Source organism: Argiope bruennichi, chromosome 7, assembly GCF_947563725.1.
Source record: "Argiope bruennichi chromosome 7, qqArgBrue1.1, whole genome shotgun sequence".
Lineage (NCBI taxonomy): Eukaryota > Metazoa > Arthropoda > Arachnida > Araneae > Araneidae > Argiope > Argiope bruennichi.
In genome coordinates, this window is record NC_079157.1 from 32,652,927 (window position 1) to 32,672,910 (window position 19,984).

Consider the following 19,984-nt stretch of genomic DNA (forward strand, 5'->3'; position numbering starts at 1 on the left):
TGTGAATAAAGTGTTGTTTTGAAATAAAAAGAAAGTCTTTTAATTTTGTTTAAAAATGATTTTAATTACATCCAGAAGTAATGACTACTTAAAGTACACATGAATCAGTCCTACTACAACATATAACACTTCTATGGGAAACGAATTAGAATAAAGCTGCTTTATGTATGCAACAAAATGTTTTAAAACAATACATTTTTAAGGTTAAATGCACTGCTTTTTTAAAAGATCAGCTTTAAGTATAGTTGAACGTCACATTCCAGTTCCAATACTACAGCGCTGTTTTAGAAAGAATTTTAAGTAATGGTTCTCATTTTTACAAAAGGAGGGGGAGGGGTATTAGTATAAAATTTTTTCTTCTGAGGAACAAAATATGTTTCCACATAATTAAAAAAAAAAATAAAGCAAATATACAAAGATTTAAAATAATTCAAAGGACAAAAATAAAATTGCACTGTTAATATAATATCTAGGCTATGGAAACAAAATATGTAAAGTACTTTTAGTAATTTAAGTAAATATTACAAGTACATTACAGATAAGAATCAAAAATATTTACAAGTGCTTTAGAATACTATATACATAACCAAGTTTTGAATGACTAAAGTACACAAAATAAATAACCCATGCAACTATCTTATATATGGTCTGCTACATGCAATTATAAATAAGAAATTATAAACAAATTAATTCCACAAAAAGCATAGTTTTTATCTTGATCCTGTATCAGCTATTTTGATGTGTAGTATATACTGAACTACGAAAATCACATATTGTACAAAACAGTAAAGCTATACCATCAATATTTTAATGGGATATAACACTGAACATTTTTGAAAAATCTGAACTTTTTAGCTGAAATCGCGATCTTTCAAAACAATCGGTGCAATAAGAGACCAAAGATAGAGGAGAATGCAGAGCCAACTTGATATTATTTTTACCCACATGGATGCTGTATTGCTAGCAGCCTGTTGATCGTGCATGGAAGTCAGTGGACTGTTAAATAAAATATAAAAATGTGGAAATCAACACAATGCATGAATATACATGAAGCATACAAAAATCATGATTTCACTAACCAATAAATATGAAATACATATGCCCATTATAGTCTTAAATAAAAGCTAATGAAATTGTTTATTTCTGAAAATTTAAAGCATGTATTCTTCAATTTTAATGAAGTTAAACAAAACATTTATTATTACTAGTAGATAAATATCTCATTTTGACCCAATTTTGAGGCCTATTTTTGTAATATATAATTGTACACAAAGACAATGTCTTTTTTTTCTTCTTTATATTGTAACTATTTGATCAAAATATTTATTCAATTCCCTAATGAATGAAAATAGTTATAAACTGCTTCTTAATGCATTTATAAAGGTTATTTACTACGTTGTTTTTTGCAACACATTAATTTGTTTACATACTTTCAACAAAATACTATGAAAATAAACTATTAAGTAACACACTACTGTAATTGCAATTTAACAATACTTAAATACTACAAATTAAACATTCATTTCTTAAGCTATATAAGTGTTACAAAAATATAAACAGATCTTGAATAGCTATTTCATAAAAATAGATACTCACACAATTTTCCCCCAAATTTTTGATTATTTAAAATTTTAATATATTTTATATTAACACTAAATAAAGAAATTCATTTTGACTGCATGCACAACTAAATATAAAATAATAATGTAATCTCCACATCCTTGAAGACATTTTCAATTCTAAAAGCAAAGTTATTATTATTATTATTCACAAACTTCAAATGGTTTTAAAAATTATGAGAAAGATAAATGATTACATTATATTTGAAATGATTTCAGCTCATGACTATTTTGGAAATATTGTGCATGAGAAAATCTTGTTAATTTGAAAAATTTGATGATAAGCATCTATTGATAGAAGTATAATGCCAAATCAATAGCTGAACTGCTCATAATTTCATTAAAATTAATAAGAAAACATCATTTCTAAGAGGCTTTGCAAGACTCATTAGCAAGAAACAATCAAGTTGAGAAAGTGAAAGTTAACAGTACTTATAATTAAATATTGTGGATAAAAAAGTTTCACTGCCTAAATTAAAATGAAAAAAAAAAAAAAAAACCTTAATAAAAAATAAAAAATTATACCCATAAGATGAATATTTTAATGTGAGCCATTTCTTTTTCAGTTAAATTTCTATATTCCTTTGCACATAGTGACTGATTTTTAAAAAAAAAGTTTTATAAAATTGGCACTGCAAGACAGATAAGATTATATTTGTAACTCCAATGCATGACAACTTTTCAATTTTTTGTTCTTGTTCAAAACCAAAAGATTTCAGGAATGTATCACAAATTATCACTATACATTAAATTGATAAAGTATTTGAAACTGACTTTTAATGGAAATAAAGCTTAAGTTAAATAACTTAGCCATAAAATTTATATTAATCTCATACTTACTCATACCAGTTGGTGAGTGTCATCATCACATACAATGAAGCCAAAGCAAACATAAAGTGGAAAAATGACCAACTGTATACAACCTCCGAATCTTCATTATCCCAGGCTTTACCAGATTCTGCATCTCCTTTTCCAAAATCTATATAAAATGTGCATTAATTTGCCGATATTCTCATAAGTTATATTTAAAAAATAACAGAATTTTGTAATTTGTTTGAAATTCAAATTTAAAACACACAATTAGTCATTAATTTAATTATGACAAGTACTGTTGATTTGACAAATTTAAAATAATAAGTCAAATTCTAGATTTCTATAATAGGTTTGAAATTAAAATATTTAAATGATTCATTTAGACAACACCAGAAACGGTCAAGATTTTGAAATGAAAAATAATAATAGTAATATTTAATTAATGAAGCAAAAATTTGTCTTTCAAATTGCTATTGCATTAAGAATAATTAGAAAAATTTACCTCCTGAATCTCCATCTTGAACAAGAATTTTTTCAGACATAGTCAGCTTACTAACTTGAGAATTGCTAGCTGTTCGGATGCTAAAATGTAAGAAATAAAAACTTAAAATCAAGGTATTATTTTTACATACACTTTTCAGTCATACTAATATAATGAAAAAATGTTGGCAATTAACTTAGAATATTAAATTGGTATTTGATTGACAAAATTTTCAGAAAAGCATTCTGTTATACAAAACGTTTTCTAAACGTATAAATTTTAACTAGTCAAAATGAAAATATATTAATAACTAATACCTTCTAAAATATATATTTGGTATATATTCAAAGAGAATAACTAAAAACAAATTTTTGAATAGTCCCAATTCTGAAAACTATATTAGAGAACAATTGCACAACAAAAATATTATTAAAGAACGATTATACAACTTTCATTATTGATTTTATATTAAAAGAATTCTTTTATAGATCTTATATTAAAAAGTTTTTAAAATAAAATCTATTAACAAGAACAACACGAAAGTAGGGCTTTTTACTAAAGTTACTTACAGGAGCAACTGATTTTTATCCAAATCAGTACAAGAATTTTAGGAAAACATTTGCAATATCACAAAATTATTAAGTTTGAGAAATTCCCACAAATCTACTAAATAAGCCAATAAATGTCTTTCTAAATTTTTAAAAAATATATCCTGTTGATTAAATTTTTTTATAAATCTAAAACTTTCTTTAAAATGTCACCTTTCTTTATAGAATTTAAAACTGATATTAAATTTAAAGTACTATGAAATATAAAATTTCTCATTTAATTGATTAAAATTGTGTAAAATATTCAAAAACTTACCTGGAATAAAGAACGCAAACAAACCAGATAAGTAATGTCACAATGCTTTGGGCATCAAAAGTATGAGACTTCTGAAGAAATGAAGGTCTGCAATCTGTTAAAAGAAGAAATAAAAGCTGATGACAAATGAAAAACAAACGTTTGGAAACAAACGCATAGGAGGGGGAAAAAAATGTTAATAGAGCTTGCACAAATGTTGCTTATTTCAGCATTTTCAATGATTTATATATATGCACAAAGTTCCTGATTATTTTGCTTCAGAAAATTAAAAATTAGATAAATCAAGAAATGAATTATGGAAACATTTATATATATATATATCTTACTAAAAGAAAAATATCATTCTTTGTAGAGTTTTGATTTGCTTTATTTAGCACACAGCAATATTTACAAAATAATAAAAGTAAACAGCAACAAATACATTTTTGAGTATTAAAATATATCAATGATAAGAATGCACTATTATTATTTCTAACAATAAATCTCAATTCTTGAGGAATTTTGATGTCATAATAAATTAAGTAAATCTTAAGAAAATACATAATAAATTAAGTAAACTTTAAGGAAATAATGTAAGTTGCCTTCTTAACCTTTTTTGTATATTCTCTAATAAATATATTTGTGCATTATTAACTGTATGGTATTGAAGAACAATAGTTACAAAAGAGCTATTAGTAGCAATCTTTGACAATTAATCACAAGGATGTGGTTAAACTGAATGTGCCATCTGCATTTTTTTTTCCAATTAAAAAAAATATATGACTTATTTGTCATTACATTTTTGGAACTATCAGATTTACATGCTTGTGAAAGTACAGAATGTCAGAAAATCAATCTTTTCATGGATTTATTTCCTAATTTGATAGATATTTACATTTGAGATGTCAAATCTCTGTACTAAATTTTATTCATCTATCCTTCTTCAGTTTGTAGTTATCTAGTTATGTTTGAGCAGCAGGACAGACAGACTTCAATTGAATGGATTTCATTAAAAAAATTGATAGAGATCAACAAATTTGGTGTAAAGACCATAAACTAAATATCATCCGTCTAGTTCAAGACATTTTCAAGTTACCAGACAAATATAATTCGTAAAATATATTCTTCCAGTTCAAGGAGTTCTAGAAGATGGAAATTGAATAAAATTTCAATTTCAAATTTTTTGAAAACAATATATATATATATATATATATATATATATATATATATATATATATATATATATATATATATATATATATATATATATATATTTTGTATACTTTAAAAATATGATTTTACAAGACATGCATTTTAACATTAAGATGATTTTCAGAAATTTAAGTCATAGTTTAAATATCAAAATATAAAGAAATTTATAAATTATAAAAGAGATGATTACTATTAAGGATTAAATACTTCTAACTGTTAAATGATGGAACAAAACTTATTTACATGTCATTATGAATCAATGTAATGTTTTATCAATAATAAACTTACCCTGAGAGTTATTCAAGGCAGACCATGTCAAATACATGACATACAATGTAACAACAGATGACTGAAGAAGTCCAGATTTAGGTAAAGCTATAAAATTAAATATATTTAGGATTTTTGAGGAAACTTTTGAGGCATCAGTCATAATAATATTTATGTGGAAATGGATACAGTATGGTCAGTAGGATTTGATCTCCCTTAATTAAAAATAAAATTTGATTAAAAAATTATTCTACATAAAAATGAATAAAAGGAAGACAGTAATAAGTATTAATTAAAACACTCACTAAAAGAACATACATTTTCTGATAAATTAATTTTATTATATTTTTAAGACTCTTATTTTTTCGGAAAATGACCCAAAAAAAATTGCAGAGGAATGTAGCAAAACATATAATCCCAGCAATATATTCAAACAAAACTCTGAAAACATATCCTTCTCAGAAATACATTTAGAATAAAATCAATTTTAATATGACACTTGTATTTTTTGTCCTGAAATCAAGTTTTATTTGTAGTTCAAATATAAAGGTCACTTAATTTCTCTATTATCTCTTTCATAAAAAAATTTGAAGTCTATCAAAAAGAGTACTTATTTGAATTTACAATAGAATTAATAATTAGCAAAGAAAATTGTATAAATTACCATCTTGAACTTTCGGCAAAACAGATATAACCGACAAGATTATGCAGGATATAAGGTTGAAGCTGATAAAGAATTTCTGCACACCACAGCCTGCTGGATCCTACGAAAAATAAACATTATTGGTAAATAAAATGTTTTTATTCATTAGCAAAAAAAAAAAAAAAGGAACTCAAAAAAATTTAAATTTTATAAAATTTGAACTGGTCACAATAAAAGGAAACATCGTGGTCCAGATTGAAGGATGGATATATTTTTTTTAGTCAAAAATACAATATATATATATATTTTTTACAAATAATAAAATTTTAAATAGAATTTTTAAAGTTACCTTTGCAAATATTATCTATTATATTCTTGTATATGAAATAAAGAAAAAGAAATTATTATAAATATGAAAAATGTGATATCATATTTTGATGAATCATTACATATTCAGAACTTCTTAGATTCTTAAGACACTCTTTTGGTATTGTATCTTTGAACACAATTGTTTAAAATACTTAATAACATGGAAGAAATTTTATGTATGTATTGATCACCAAAAATCAAAGAACTATGTCACATTTGAAATAAAAATGGTTATTGCAGAGTACATCCAAAATAGTCGTTGTGTATTGATTCTTCAAATACACAACAAAAGCTTCATAAAAATCATGACACATTTTGGAAATATAAAAAAGTTAAGAGAAGTATACAATGTTATATACAATTCAAATGAAAAGGTACGATACAGTACTGTGGGTATAAATGAAGACTTTATTAAAATATACACCAGAGGCCTGAGCACAACGATCTCATTGATTAATGAACCAAAGGATTCCGTGTTCCCAGAATTCCTGTGGCTGTGACGAGACCCAGTCCTTCACAGCATCCTTGAGTTCGCAGTCCGAGTTGAAGCACTTCCCTTTAAGTTGTTTTTTCAGAGGATTAAACAAATAAAAATCGCAGGACGAAATGTACGAGCTGTAGAGCAGATGGTCAAGCTGTTCCCACTTGAACTTGGCCAGTTCAGCATGCGTGACCCTGGACACGTCTTGACGCATTATTGTGGAGCAGAACCACACACTCCATGAGTAGTCCCAGTCTTTGGTTCTTGATGGACCTGCGTAGTCTTCGGAGTGTCTCACAGTACACATCGGAGTTCATGGTTCTTCTGTGATCGAGGGATTCAACAAGTAGCAGACCTTGGACGGAGAACTCAAGGACGCTGTGAAAGACTGGATCTCGTCAGGGCCACAGGAGTTCTGAGAACAAGGAATCCTTCAGCTCGTTAATCAATGGAATCATTGTGCTCAGGCCTATGGCGTATACTTTGAATAAAATCTTCATTTATACCCACAGTGTCATTTCGTAATTTTTCATTTGAACACCTCTTGTATATACATTACCTAACTTTAAAATAACCAAAATATAATGAAACAAGCAGAGCTGCAATGAATTAAAAAAAATTATCTTAATTTAAATATTTCCCAAAATTTTGATAGAGCTTTTAGTAAGCAAATTACTGTTAAAAGACACATAAAAATGTAATCATACAAAACATAGAAAATTCGCAGAAACAGTACATCCAAAATTTTCTTAAATACTCTCTGAATAATTTTTAATACCACTACTCCCTGAATAAAACTGCGAACATTGGGAAAAACCATGAAGAGTCAAGAACTGCTCAGAATTTTGGTCTTCAAACACCCATGCATAAAAGTTCATTTATTGTAGTAAAGTAAAGAAAACTAAATACACATTTTGGGTGTATTTAGTTTTCTTTTGATAATAAGATTACATGCTAAATTTCATTTATTTAAGTCATTATATTTTTAAATTATCATGATTAAATGTATGTGAAAGTGCTTACTAAAGGTTGAGCAACAGATGGCCAAACTTTAGAAATATTTTGGTAAAGATCTACACTTTAAATGCTAAATTCATTGATCAAAGTTTTATTTGGCAGTTTATATTTTAATTATTATGTTCGTTTTTACTTAAGCAGCCTGCCAGAGTTTCTCTGAATGAATTTCAATCAAACTTTGGTATTCAGACAGCAAACCTAATTTCATCCATCTAGCTTAAGGCATTTTTTAATTAGCATTCTCTTAGATACAATTCTCAAACTGCATTTTTTAAACTCAGGGAGGTCAGGGGAATGAAAATTTGTCATTTTTTTTTTATTGCAATAATTTATGCTTCATACACAAGACAATGAAAAGTGCCTGGATAATTTCTGAAAAAATTTATTATTCATTCCCTAGTAAAATTAGATTAATTTTCATAATTTCCAACTCTCTATGGAAAATTATTTAGGGAATAAAGGAAACTATGTATTTATCACAACTTAAGCTTAAAATACAAATATTCACAATAAATCCATTTCAAAAGGTATTTAAACAGACTTTGCCTATTATAAACTACAGTTGAAATCTTTTAAGCACAGTTTACATCTTACAGACATGATCAGCTGGGACAAAAGCTTAGCTTTGGAAAACAATGAGTCATGCCAAACAAACACCAGGAATTAAATTAAGTATGATTAATCACACAAAAAAATGAATATTTATATAAAATTGCTTGACATATTAAATACATTGGTTGAATTATTACATAAAAGAAAATACTTGATGTCAAGAATGATAAAATTCAGGTCCAAAAATGTTAAAATCCACATATCTGTGAAATATATCATGTCAGATTTTATAATATGAAATAAAGCACGGGAGCAGGAATGAGCTGAATTTTTTAGTAGATATTTCTCATTGAAAAAATACAACATTATTATATCAAATATATATATTATATTAATATAAACAATAATGAATTTGTTATCGTATTTTTCTATAATAAGCAATAACTACAAGGAAATATAATTAAACCAAGTCTTTTTTTCCATAGTTCTAAAACTATTACATATCAATAACACTAAAAAAAAAAAAAATCAAAAAACATTATGAGTTTTTTCACTTAATGAAAAGTATAGAATACATACTGATGCGTAGTACACAAATAGCAATGCTGTTGCAGCAATTGCAAGTACATAATGAAGAAGAGTAAAGAAGATTAGAGCTATAATGAAAAAGAAAAAAAAAAAAAATTAATACAATAATTCATTTTATCTGACAAGTGGAATTTACAAAAACATAACAAAGTAACTCACCACAATACCACCCCTTGGACTGCGTCTCTTCATAATTTTCCAGCCATCGCTCTGTCCAACTATGGGCAAAGTCGATGATCAGTATGAGCTGAATAAGAATGAAAAGGAAGCCACCAATCATGCCAAAATACATCCAAACTGTAAATAAAAAATGAAAATATGGACTAATTAGAAACAATTGTATAAAGAATTAGGGTTTTCACTAACTCAAATCAAGAATCTCTTCAGAAAAGTAGATTTATTTTTTCCTAATTTTAATTTAAACAAATTTATCATATATATCAGCAGTTGAAAAGTTCCATTAAAATATAAAAAAATTATAAAATTTATACTAGATTTTTAATAATTTGTAATTTGTTCATTTTAATAAAAATGCAAGTGACATTTCTGAATTAGAGAATACTGTTAGAGTCATCTTATACATTCGACGAACCATTCCCTTCCTATTGCCAGTTCTCCATTGCTCGTTAGTACTAAGATGCCGACACTAATAACAGCCAATGTCAGCAGACACTAATAACATTAGTAAAAAGAACTAAACTCAGTGGCATGACAGCCCAATGTGGACCAAGACCTAAAGTGCCCATATCTGCTTTCTTGACCAAGGGCCCTGGTGTGCGAGGTATAAGTCCCGGTCAGCTAGTCAGCCTAACATGGAACCCCAGTGTTTAGTTCCTAAGTATGCTTGGTCCTCAGTTAATCGACCCACTGAAGGGATGAAAGGCTGAGTCGACCTTGCCCAGCCCGATGTTCAAACCTGTGCATTGGGAGCACAAAGAGCTACAACTATGTCACTGGGCTTCTGATAGCATTAGTATCACCTCTTATATTGAAGTCACATTCAACAAAGAATTTCACAATAAGAGAAAGATTATCTTGTCTATAAATTAAAGATTATCATTATCTATTTTTCTAATAATTTAAATCTGTCTGTACAATAATATTTTTGGCAACTAGACGTGCAAAAGAAACTTTTATTTTAGTAATTAATTATGAATCAAAAGCTCCAAGTGAATACTTCAGGCTCCAATTTAATATTTGAAGTGCTTTTAAAAGTTATTTATTCTGCATTTTTAAAGAAAAGAATTATAAAAATTTTAACAATTCCCTAAGCGTTTCTACAAACTCAGCAATTATTCATATCTGAAAAGTTGAAAAACTTGAAAAGTAAACTTCCTTGCCATATGATAAAATGCAGTCCAATTTAATTTGCAATATTTTTTTCTTTATCACTGTATTTGGTCTATACAAAAAGAAATGTTAAAATATGCATGCAGGCATATTTGTTCAATACCATAGTATCAAATTGTTTGTAAATTCCGTCAAAATTTTTTACTCTGGAACAATTTTTAGAATTATTAAAATGGAGGTCAAAATCAATCACAAATAATATTTAAATGTTTCGCTTATCAAAATAACTTTTCTTCTTTTGCTTTAAGAACAGAGGCTTTAAAGTTCAAATTCAGAATCTGTCTCCTAGAGAATTCAAATAATTTCAAAATAAAGAATGTTAATCTAATAAATCCATTAACTTGTATAATAACTCTTAAACTACCAATAAAATGTTTTTACGGATACACTTATTTATAAAACAAAATGATATCCTTTAAGAGATAAAGCGGATCAACTACATAAACTGAAAAAAAAGAAGCAACTTTACAGTTATACGAGATGGAATTAATAAAACAACAACACAATTACAGCTAATACAACAATAATACTAATCTATCTCCTGTAGTAGAAATCATAATCTGAAGAAGAGCCAAATTTGTTGATGTTCAAATAGAGTGGTCTATCACTATTTGGTAGCAAATATCAGAAATTGGTCCTTTTCTTTAAAGAATTAAATCATAATCATAGATGTTTACATTGAGATAGAATAATTTCCTAACCCAAGGAAACAAACAAAAAAAAAAAAAAATCATAGTTAATTATTCAATTGCTACATATATTTTCATAACAATAAACTGCACTATTCAAATCAACAACAGAATCAGAACTGTTTCAAATATTCAAGGCTTCTGCAAATTATAATGATGTTATATTGAATGGATATTAATATTTTAAGACAATTTCAATATTGTATTAGATGTAATTATACAACTAATCTTGCTAAATTTCAAAAATATTTTCACTGGTACTCACCTGATCCAAAAGTAGCTTGTTCAGGTATGAAGAATGCACCCACCATTCCACCAATTAATATTAGATATTTTATTCCCCAAAACCTAGATTATAAATAAAAATAACACCAAACTTTCATTTGGCATGTTTTATGTCATATATTTTCAGATAAAAGGAATTATTACATGTTTATTTTATTGAAATAAACATCGAAAAAAGTGCAAAATGACAAGTACGTAAAAGACTTTCATCAATAAAACACATCAGTAACTAAGACAAAAGGGAAAAAAAATCAAAATAAAAGTAAATAAACATCAATTAGCAATATTAATCAAAACAAAACTAGGATAAACATTTTTAGAAACAAACTTATTAAATTTTTAGCTAGGTTAAACTTTTTAAACGTTAATTCTTTCTTCAAATAATAATTTAAAAAAAAAACATTACAACCTTTAAAGTTAGGAGAAAATATATTTGGAGATAGTTGATAAAATATGCATTGAAAGACCATATTGTAATTTTATCATCATATTTAGCTACACAACCCAGGGTGGGCCAGTGCCTCTGAATTATGTTCCACCGCATTCTATTTTTGACACTTGTGCGCAAGTTTATTTCCTGGTTAGCCAGGAAGTCAGTCTCCACTGACTTCATCCATCTCATTTTGGGTCTATCCTCTTTCCTACTTATTAGAGATTTATGTAGAAGAATTTTTTTTAAATATCGAATCCTCATCCATTCTAAATATATGAGCCGCCCAGTTCATCCGATTTATTTTTTTGAACTTTATAATATCTGGCTCTCTATAGATTTTATATAGCTCAAAGTTTTATCATCTTCTCCAAACATTGTTGATTTCTATCCCACCAAGAATAGCTCGCAGAATTTTTCTTTCAAAAATGGCTATTTTATTTTCTCCAGCTTTGGTCTGAGTTATAGGTAAGTACTGGTCTGATTAAGGTCTGATATAGCAAAAATTTTGTATTTCTCATAGAGTTTTATAACAGAATAAAATACAGAGTTTATGATTTCAATACAAAATCTTTTAACTGAATAATAAATCTTTAATATCTCTCTCACCAAACAAAAAAATATATTGTCATTTGAGATTTCCTATATTTTTTAGCAGTATTAATTTTAGTTCTAAGATTTTTGAAATTATTTGCAACTTTTCTTCAAATGCCAATATGTCATACTGCATCATACATTCAAGATTTTCACAGAACAAAATTAAATTTTAACAAGTGGTCAATCTTAAGCATCAACTGTATGAATTGACAGCTGAAGACAGAAATTAAAAGCAAGTGTACATGTACCTTGCTACATTAGGCTCTGGTTTTAGATCACCTCACCCTTATTACCTCATATTCTAGACTGTATACACCCATCCTGATTTATTCTAGGTCATAAAATAAAATTTTTGATATATGTCAAAAATAATTTTACAAGCTATTTTTTTTAATTAAAAGATGTAAACCAGTACTATTATTTCAATTATAAACAAAACATTATTTGAAATGATAGTAAAAAATTGTTTTTGTTTTATTTTATAACTGATGTAATATTATCTTCATGATATTTACTTTATAAATCTACAGTATCTTCATGATATTTACTTTATAAATCTACAGTACAAGTTACTTCATATTATAAAAATTTTTGCTCTTAAGAAATTGATTATTCTATTAATTGTATGTAAAAATGTAGATGAAAATTGTAATAAAAATGTAAAAAATATCAATATGATCTTTTTTTATAATCATTTATTATATAATAAAATTAAAAATTAAAACTGCATGGAAACTAATACATATATTTACCCATTTTGTATACCAGCTCGGGCATCTCTTGATGATTTGACCCCAATCATTAAAGCAGAGAACAGCAGAAAGAACAATGTCAAAGCAAATATTAGGCGATAAACTGCCAGATATCCAACAGCACTATCACATTTCTCGTCACAAAATGGCAACTAAAAAGCAATAACAAGAATTTTAACAAGCAATTAAAACAATAAAATGAACATATTAAATATTAAAATGTTACATCATTTTTTAAAAAAATTTACTTAAAAATTGTTAGAATCCTGATCATTACAAAACTATTAATTTCTCTCACTGATATCACAATGAGAAAATAGGGGAGGGAGGAACTACAATGATTTTCAGTATGACAATTGAACTTATTATGAAGTAGATGATTCTTTTTTGAATTGAATGTAGAAATATAAGTACACTACTCCAAATTCTCTAATGCAAAAGAATTTTAAGATTTAGAAGTTATCAACTGATTCTCAAAAATTTATAATATTTCAGATCGCAAAATTAGGCATCAATTAAAATAAATAAATAAATAAAAAATATAAAAGCTGCATTGCTCCAAAGGAATTTGCAAAACAACATGTCTAAAATAATTACATAAAACCTCTTCTATTGGGGAATATAGCTAAATTATCCCAAACGATTTAGCAAGCCATAATCATGCTTGCCATTGTGAGCATAAATTTAAGGGTATAGTGAAAACATTGAAAAGTAAGACTATACAAGACCTCTGCTAACATTTATAAATAAAAATATTTTTAAAAATTATTTTGACTACTAATATTCTATAGCATTATCCAACTATATCCAATTCTATATATTATTTATAGTGTTATTATATATATTATTTAATATATATTTCATGTATAATATTTTAATATTATATATAAATTGTTTGTTTGTTAAATCTCCTTCTTAAATAATACAAAGATTACTGTGTTAAATATAAAATTAGTATATAAGACTCTTAAATGACTTTAAACATAGCATACTCAATTATATAATACATATTCTTTGTTATAAATTTAAGTAAAATTAAAATTCCAAGGACGTTACATTACCTTTACAGTGACTATATCAATAAGTTTCAGGGACAAATGCTTCAAAAAACTACATTACATTGACCAAATAATGTATTTACTCAAAGACAACTCCAAATAATCTATTTAAAGATCACTAAATTTATATTTTGTGTCAAATGCTGAAAATAATAATAATAAAAAAAAATGTAATTATTGCATTTTTACATCAAATATTCTAAACACAGAGGTAATACTGTAAAAACATTCACATCAATAAAGAGTTTTACTAACTTTTTCATATGAACTTTACTGAGCATTTAATCTCTAACTCAGCATAAGTTCAAATAATTTTTTTATGGGGACGGCGAGCAAGAATTGGATTTGAGGAAATTTGAAAGGGTTTAACTTTTTAAGTCATACGTCACCTCTCACGTGACAAGAATTTTGTTAGTTATGCCATGAAAACATCTAGTCACTGATAAGGGTTAAAGATTTCACTAAATTTGTCATATTAAATATAGCAAAAAAAAAAAAAAAAAAAAAAAAAAAAAAAAAAACATTTTTTTTTAATAATAATTAATGCACCTTTTTGATTGTATAATTATGTTTCCTTTTTTTTTTTCCCCTAATATAAACATATATGGATTCCAAAATAATTGTTTGTTCACAGACAAGATTTTTTTAAAATTATTTTGGTAGTGAAAATAAGATCAAGTTAAAAACATCCTAATTTATTAAATCTTTTTAATTAAAAATTTTCTTATAAAGAAAACAATACAAAGCAGCATTTTTAGAATTAAATGGTGAAAAATTTCAGAGGAGCAATTTACACCCCTAATGCATTCTTTCCAGGAGATTAAGAAATACTAATGAAATGTTCCATATTCATACTTTATATGAGTTAAAAATAAGTTATTAGCAGAAAATTTAGTTTCTGAGCAATGCTTTACATAGAAAATAATTAGAATTTTATGCATTAATAGTTAATGATATTATTTATAACAGTAGAAAATTCCTAAAAGTAGTAATTCACAGACTTAATTGTTCTTAAGTATAATACTTACACTTTTTAATTTCTTTTCTATTTCAGGACTTAACATAATGCAGGATACTACAGTAGTCAGAAGAAGCATCAAAGCATACATGATGCGAGTAGAAGTTGAATTTTTGCATGATGGACATGCTGAGCAACACAAGCTACAAGCTGCACTTCCACAACAGCAAGCTAACTGTAAAATATAATACACGAATGAACTATTTAAACAAACATGTTATGTTTGTTTTTAAACATTTTCAATAATTAAAAACAAACATTTCTTTCAAATGATTCATTCAAACAGAACTTGTAACAGAAAAATATTAACATCTAATGCACAACAGCCACATTTGCCCTGAAAAATATATAGATTACTATTAAATAAAATCTTTTTAGATAGCCACTCATAACAGCAAGAAAATAATTCAGTGAAATAAGTTTTTTTAATATTTTATCCTACATAAAAAATGACTTTATTCATTGATTGTGAAACTTAAAATTTTTAATTAAAATTCTTTTTTAAAGAATTACATAAAAATCTAATAAATTATTAAATAATTCAATCAAATTAAATATTAAATAAAAACCCTTCTATTCTTTTTCATTTTTTTTTAAATAGCTTAAAATTATCCAGTCACTGCTTTGTTCACACATACTGTTCACAATTACATTTCCCTTTTGAAACAATGTCATTACTTAAATAAATAAATAATCCCCACTCTTTTAATATGGCATTGGAGTTTCAGTTTTCTTTTAGAACAGCATTATCAATAGTTATAAAATATCAATTACTTTAAGATATTAAGGAGCTCTCAATTACTTTAAGATATTAAGGAGCTCTCAAAAAATCAAGGATAAAATAAGGAGCTCTCAAGGAATGTGTAGATAAATAATATTACTACATTTCCACATAATGACATCTTTTTTCATTTCAGTTCAAATTTTTCATGGGTGTGAGGGAATAAAAACAAATCCTGATATATTTTTATACAATTTTCTAAAATGATAATAATGAAAATGTCATTAATCATTATTATCAATCTTAATTTCATTAAGTAGATAAAATACAAGGAAAAAATAGCTAAAAATTAATCTTAAGTATACATTTGCAATATTAGGATACTGAATGATGTTTCCAACTAACATTTTAGATTGTTCTTTTTCACATAAACTGACTGTCTATAATGATATACAGTGGGTAAAAAAGTTTCCGTTCGCAGCTATGACTGTTACTGAAAGTTTAATTTTTGCCACAAAATATTTTGTTATGAGAACGAAAATTTGGAAATTGATTTAACGCAGTTTCATTGATTATTTGTGAATATAATATTAAAAAAAACTATTGAGAAAATTAAATGCGTAAATTGAAAGAATCAGAAAATGTTACTAATAAGGAAAAAAAAAAATTTATGTACGGTATTTACATGTTACATGAAAGATCTTTTCATTGCTGACCAACTTGCATTTGATGATCGGTACGCATTCCTTTGGCCTTTATCACTTCTCTCAAATGTTATGGCATAACCGTCACAAGTTTTTTTTTTTTTGTTTCTGGAGAAATACTGCTCCAAATGCCTTAAATGCCTTTGAGTTCAACCTTGCTCTTTGTGTCCTATTTTTTAAATTCACAACTGATTTTTCCCCATAAATGTTCTATAGGGATTAAATCAGGATACTGGGGAGGGCTAAGAAGCAATTGTTTAACATGATAAAGACATTACTCTTGATAAATCTTGAAGGTGTGCTTAGGATCGTTGTCCTGTTGAAAAGTAAAGTGAGTTCCAAGGGACAGTTTTTCTGCATTTTTAAAAAACGTTTTGTTTTAGAATGTCAATATACATGTACATATCCATATTTTCTTCTATAAAACATAAATTTACTACACAAGAAACACTCATACACCCCCATACTTTATTCTTGCCATGACCGTGCTTCACATTTCCACTTAAATTCTTAATTAACATATGCTGCTTTGATTTCCTCCAGATCATAACTCGACCATCTGACCCCTGGATATTACATTTTGATTCTTCATTAAAAAAGACAGATTCCCAAAAAGATAGAGGCTTGTTCGCATGCTCCTTTGCAAACTTGAAAGGCTTTTTTCTGTTGCAGAGACTGATAATAGGCTTCTAACGGGACGCATGTCCATTATAACCATATTTCTTAATGACATTTCTCAATATTTGTGGTACGACTTTAATGTTGTAATCAACCGTTAAATCAACTACAAATTGAGGTACACTAATGCATGGTATTATCTTGCACTTTACACATGATAGTTCTTTTAGGCAAGCAATTTAACTACGGAGGTCTTCCGGATCCATCTCTATCCTTAAATGTTTACTGCTCACGGTATCCTTAAATAATATACTTCACTGTAGACTTTGGTTTGTTGGTGATTTCACTGATTTTTTTCCGTAGATAATTCATCTTTTCCAAACTGAATCACTAACTCTCGAATGGCTTTCTGAACTTCCTTTTTAAGATGATCAGCAATAAACTGGATTAAATAACTGTTGCTAAGTCATGTTCTTCACTCTGACAAATCATCAAACTTCAAATATTTACTGCAGGCCAACTGTAGAACGCATCAGAAAGAATTTGCATATTGCATACAGAAACATTTTTTTTGCATAGCACTTCATCATTTATCTTAAAAATTGTAAGAAGATTTGCTGCATTTTGTAAAACAAGGAAATTTATTATGAAACACCTTTTAAAGATTCATATTAAAAAAAATATAAGTAGTTTACAAAAATAAAAAGCAAAGATTAGAAATTATGTTAGTTTATTTTTATTTTAGTCTCCCGTACGGAAACTATTTTTACCCATTGTAAATAAAACGGTAGGATGTGGATTGAAATAGCATATTGCAAATTAAATATTAGAAACAGCTAATAAGTTTTGTACAAGTAAGTGTACAATAATATCATCTCGAGGATAGCACAAATGTCAGAAGCCTTCAACTTTAAATTAGAAGCTAAATTCAAAAATGACAATTTTTAACATGATTTTACCTTTATCAGAGATGAACATACTTATTGTTATTTATTGATATCCCACAGAATTAAAGAAAGAAATATTTATAATAATTTAATTAAACAGCAAATAAATAAAGATAATTCAAACAGAACAGTTTAAACTGATGAAGATGTACAAGAAATAATAGTTATTCAATGTCTCTAGGTCATTAGGCTTCAATTAAAAATACCAAAAATATGATATGATGATTCTTATCAAGAAAGAATATTATAAGAGTCCTTTTATAATCTTTAAAAATTAGGGAAAAATTACTTCCAATACCACATTATAAGTGTATTTTACTTAAGTAACAGAATCCCAGAAATTTTATTTAAATTACACTGAATATAGAACTAATTATGCCGATCATCCCATAACTTATTAGTAAGTTTAGCTTATCAGTAATATTTTGAAGAAACTATGAATTAAACATATTCAAAAGATATATAATTGTCCTCCTTGAATTTCTTTCATAAACACAGGAATAAAACAACCACAACCTAAAATTTAATGCCAAAAGTTTTTTTGATCAAAAAATAAAATAAAAACAATTAAAACACTCAAAATTAAAGATGCAAAGCATAAATGTTTGAGTTAAATTACACTTTTCTACATATATAAATATGAACACTGTAATAAGTACAGTGACAGCAAAATTAGTTAAAAGTGATAAATTTTTATTCAGCTACTATACTTGAAGTAAAATTTAATAGCTGTCAACTAAATAAAATACAAATCGTTTCTTTTAATTAATGTATTTAGTATAGATTTTGCCTGCTGTAAAAGTAATGAAAAAGTATCAAATCATTATCATTTTAAAACTGCTGAAATTAGTTTTTTTACTTTATTTTCCAATAGCTGTTATTTCATTCAGAATATCATTTGATTGTTTTTATTACATACAAATAATTTAAATTTTTATTTGGATCCTGGAGAAATATTTAAAAAAATCTATAAAAATCCAGTATCAAAATGTTAATCAGCTGTTATGGTTAATGTAATAAAGAAAGAGGCTTGTAAAAGAATTATACATAAAATATGGCAAAAAATTTTATTCCAAACAGATACTCAAAATTATTTCAAAAAGTAATCTTTAATAAACTTGTTTTAAAAATTATCCAAATTGATAGAAATTGAACAAACACACAAACATTTCTTATATGTAAATGTCACGAGTTTGCGTTTTTTCTGTAATTTACAATTTCCTGAAATGGTATGGTGGTATATTAATATTTATAGTTCGGAACATATAAATAGAATAAATTATCTGGTATTACATTTTGCTTCTAATTTTTTATTAAAGATATCTATAAAATAAATTTCTGTATTTCCTAAAAAAATTAAGCACATTCCAATAGCAATTATTTTTTCAAAAATAAAAAAAATTTAATGAATTTTTTTATCGCATTACAATATCTTTCTTTATGGTACAAAAACTTGCATGGCACCATAAGGCAACTTTTTATCAGCGTTTCAATGTTTACCCGCATAAGGAAGATTAATTTTCTAAAATAAATAATGAAATTCCAGTCTTAATTAAAATTAATCTAAAAAGCTTTTATTGAAAAACTAAGACTCAAGAAAAAAATGAGTATTGAGCATTATCTCTAAGTTTGAAAACGAATATTACAATGAAATACAAGATAAAGATATATTTGTTTATCTTTCAAACTCCATTAAAAATAATCATACCTGCCCTACAGTCAAGGCTCCAAGAACTGCACCCATCTTAGAAATAGAAAGCTATTATCTTTGCTAATATGCTCTAAATTTCAACACTAACTACTGCGAGCTTACGCAGTTTCTGTTGGAAAATTACGTTAAGATTTCCTTCGATGATTTAATTATCTCTAGGTTTCGAGAACAAAACCACAACAAAACGAAAACTTGGTTGAGTTGAGAAGTGACATGTCA

The 19,984-nt window shown here is 26.6% G+C and overlaps 1 protein-coding gene across 1 annotated transcript; it reads right to left on the reverse strand.

Annotated features, from left to right (window-relative positions):
* Positions 1-45: 45 nt before the first annotated feature.
* On the reverse strand, positions 46-19,967 carry LOC129976690 (probable serine incorporator). The gene is made up of 12 exons (XM_056090395.1): positions 19,763-19,967; positions 15,075-15,239; positions 12,989-13,140; positions 11,190-11,272; positions 9,045-9,182; positions 8,877-8,953; positions 5,900-5,999; positions 5,257-5,343; positions 3,778-3,871; positions 2,935-3,014; positions 2,460-2,598; positions 46-996 (listed from the first exon to the last, which is right to left on the reverse strand). Exons 1-12 carry the CDS (start codon positions 19,796-19,798, stop codon positions 852-854), a joined length of 1,296 nt encoding a protein of 431 aa, XP_055946370.1. The 5' UTR covers positions 19,799-19,967; the 3' UTR covers positions 46-851.
* Between the last annotated feature and the right edge of the window lie 17 nt (positions 19,968-19,984).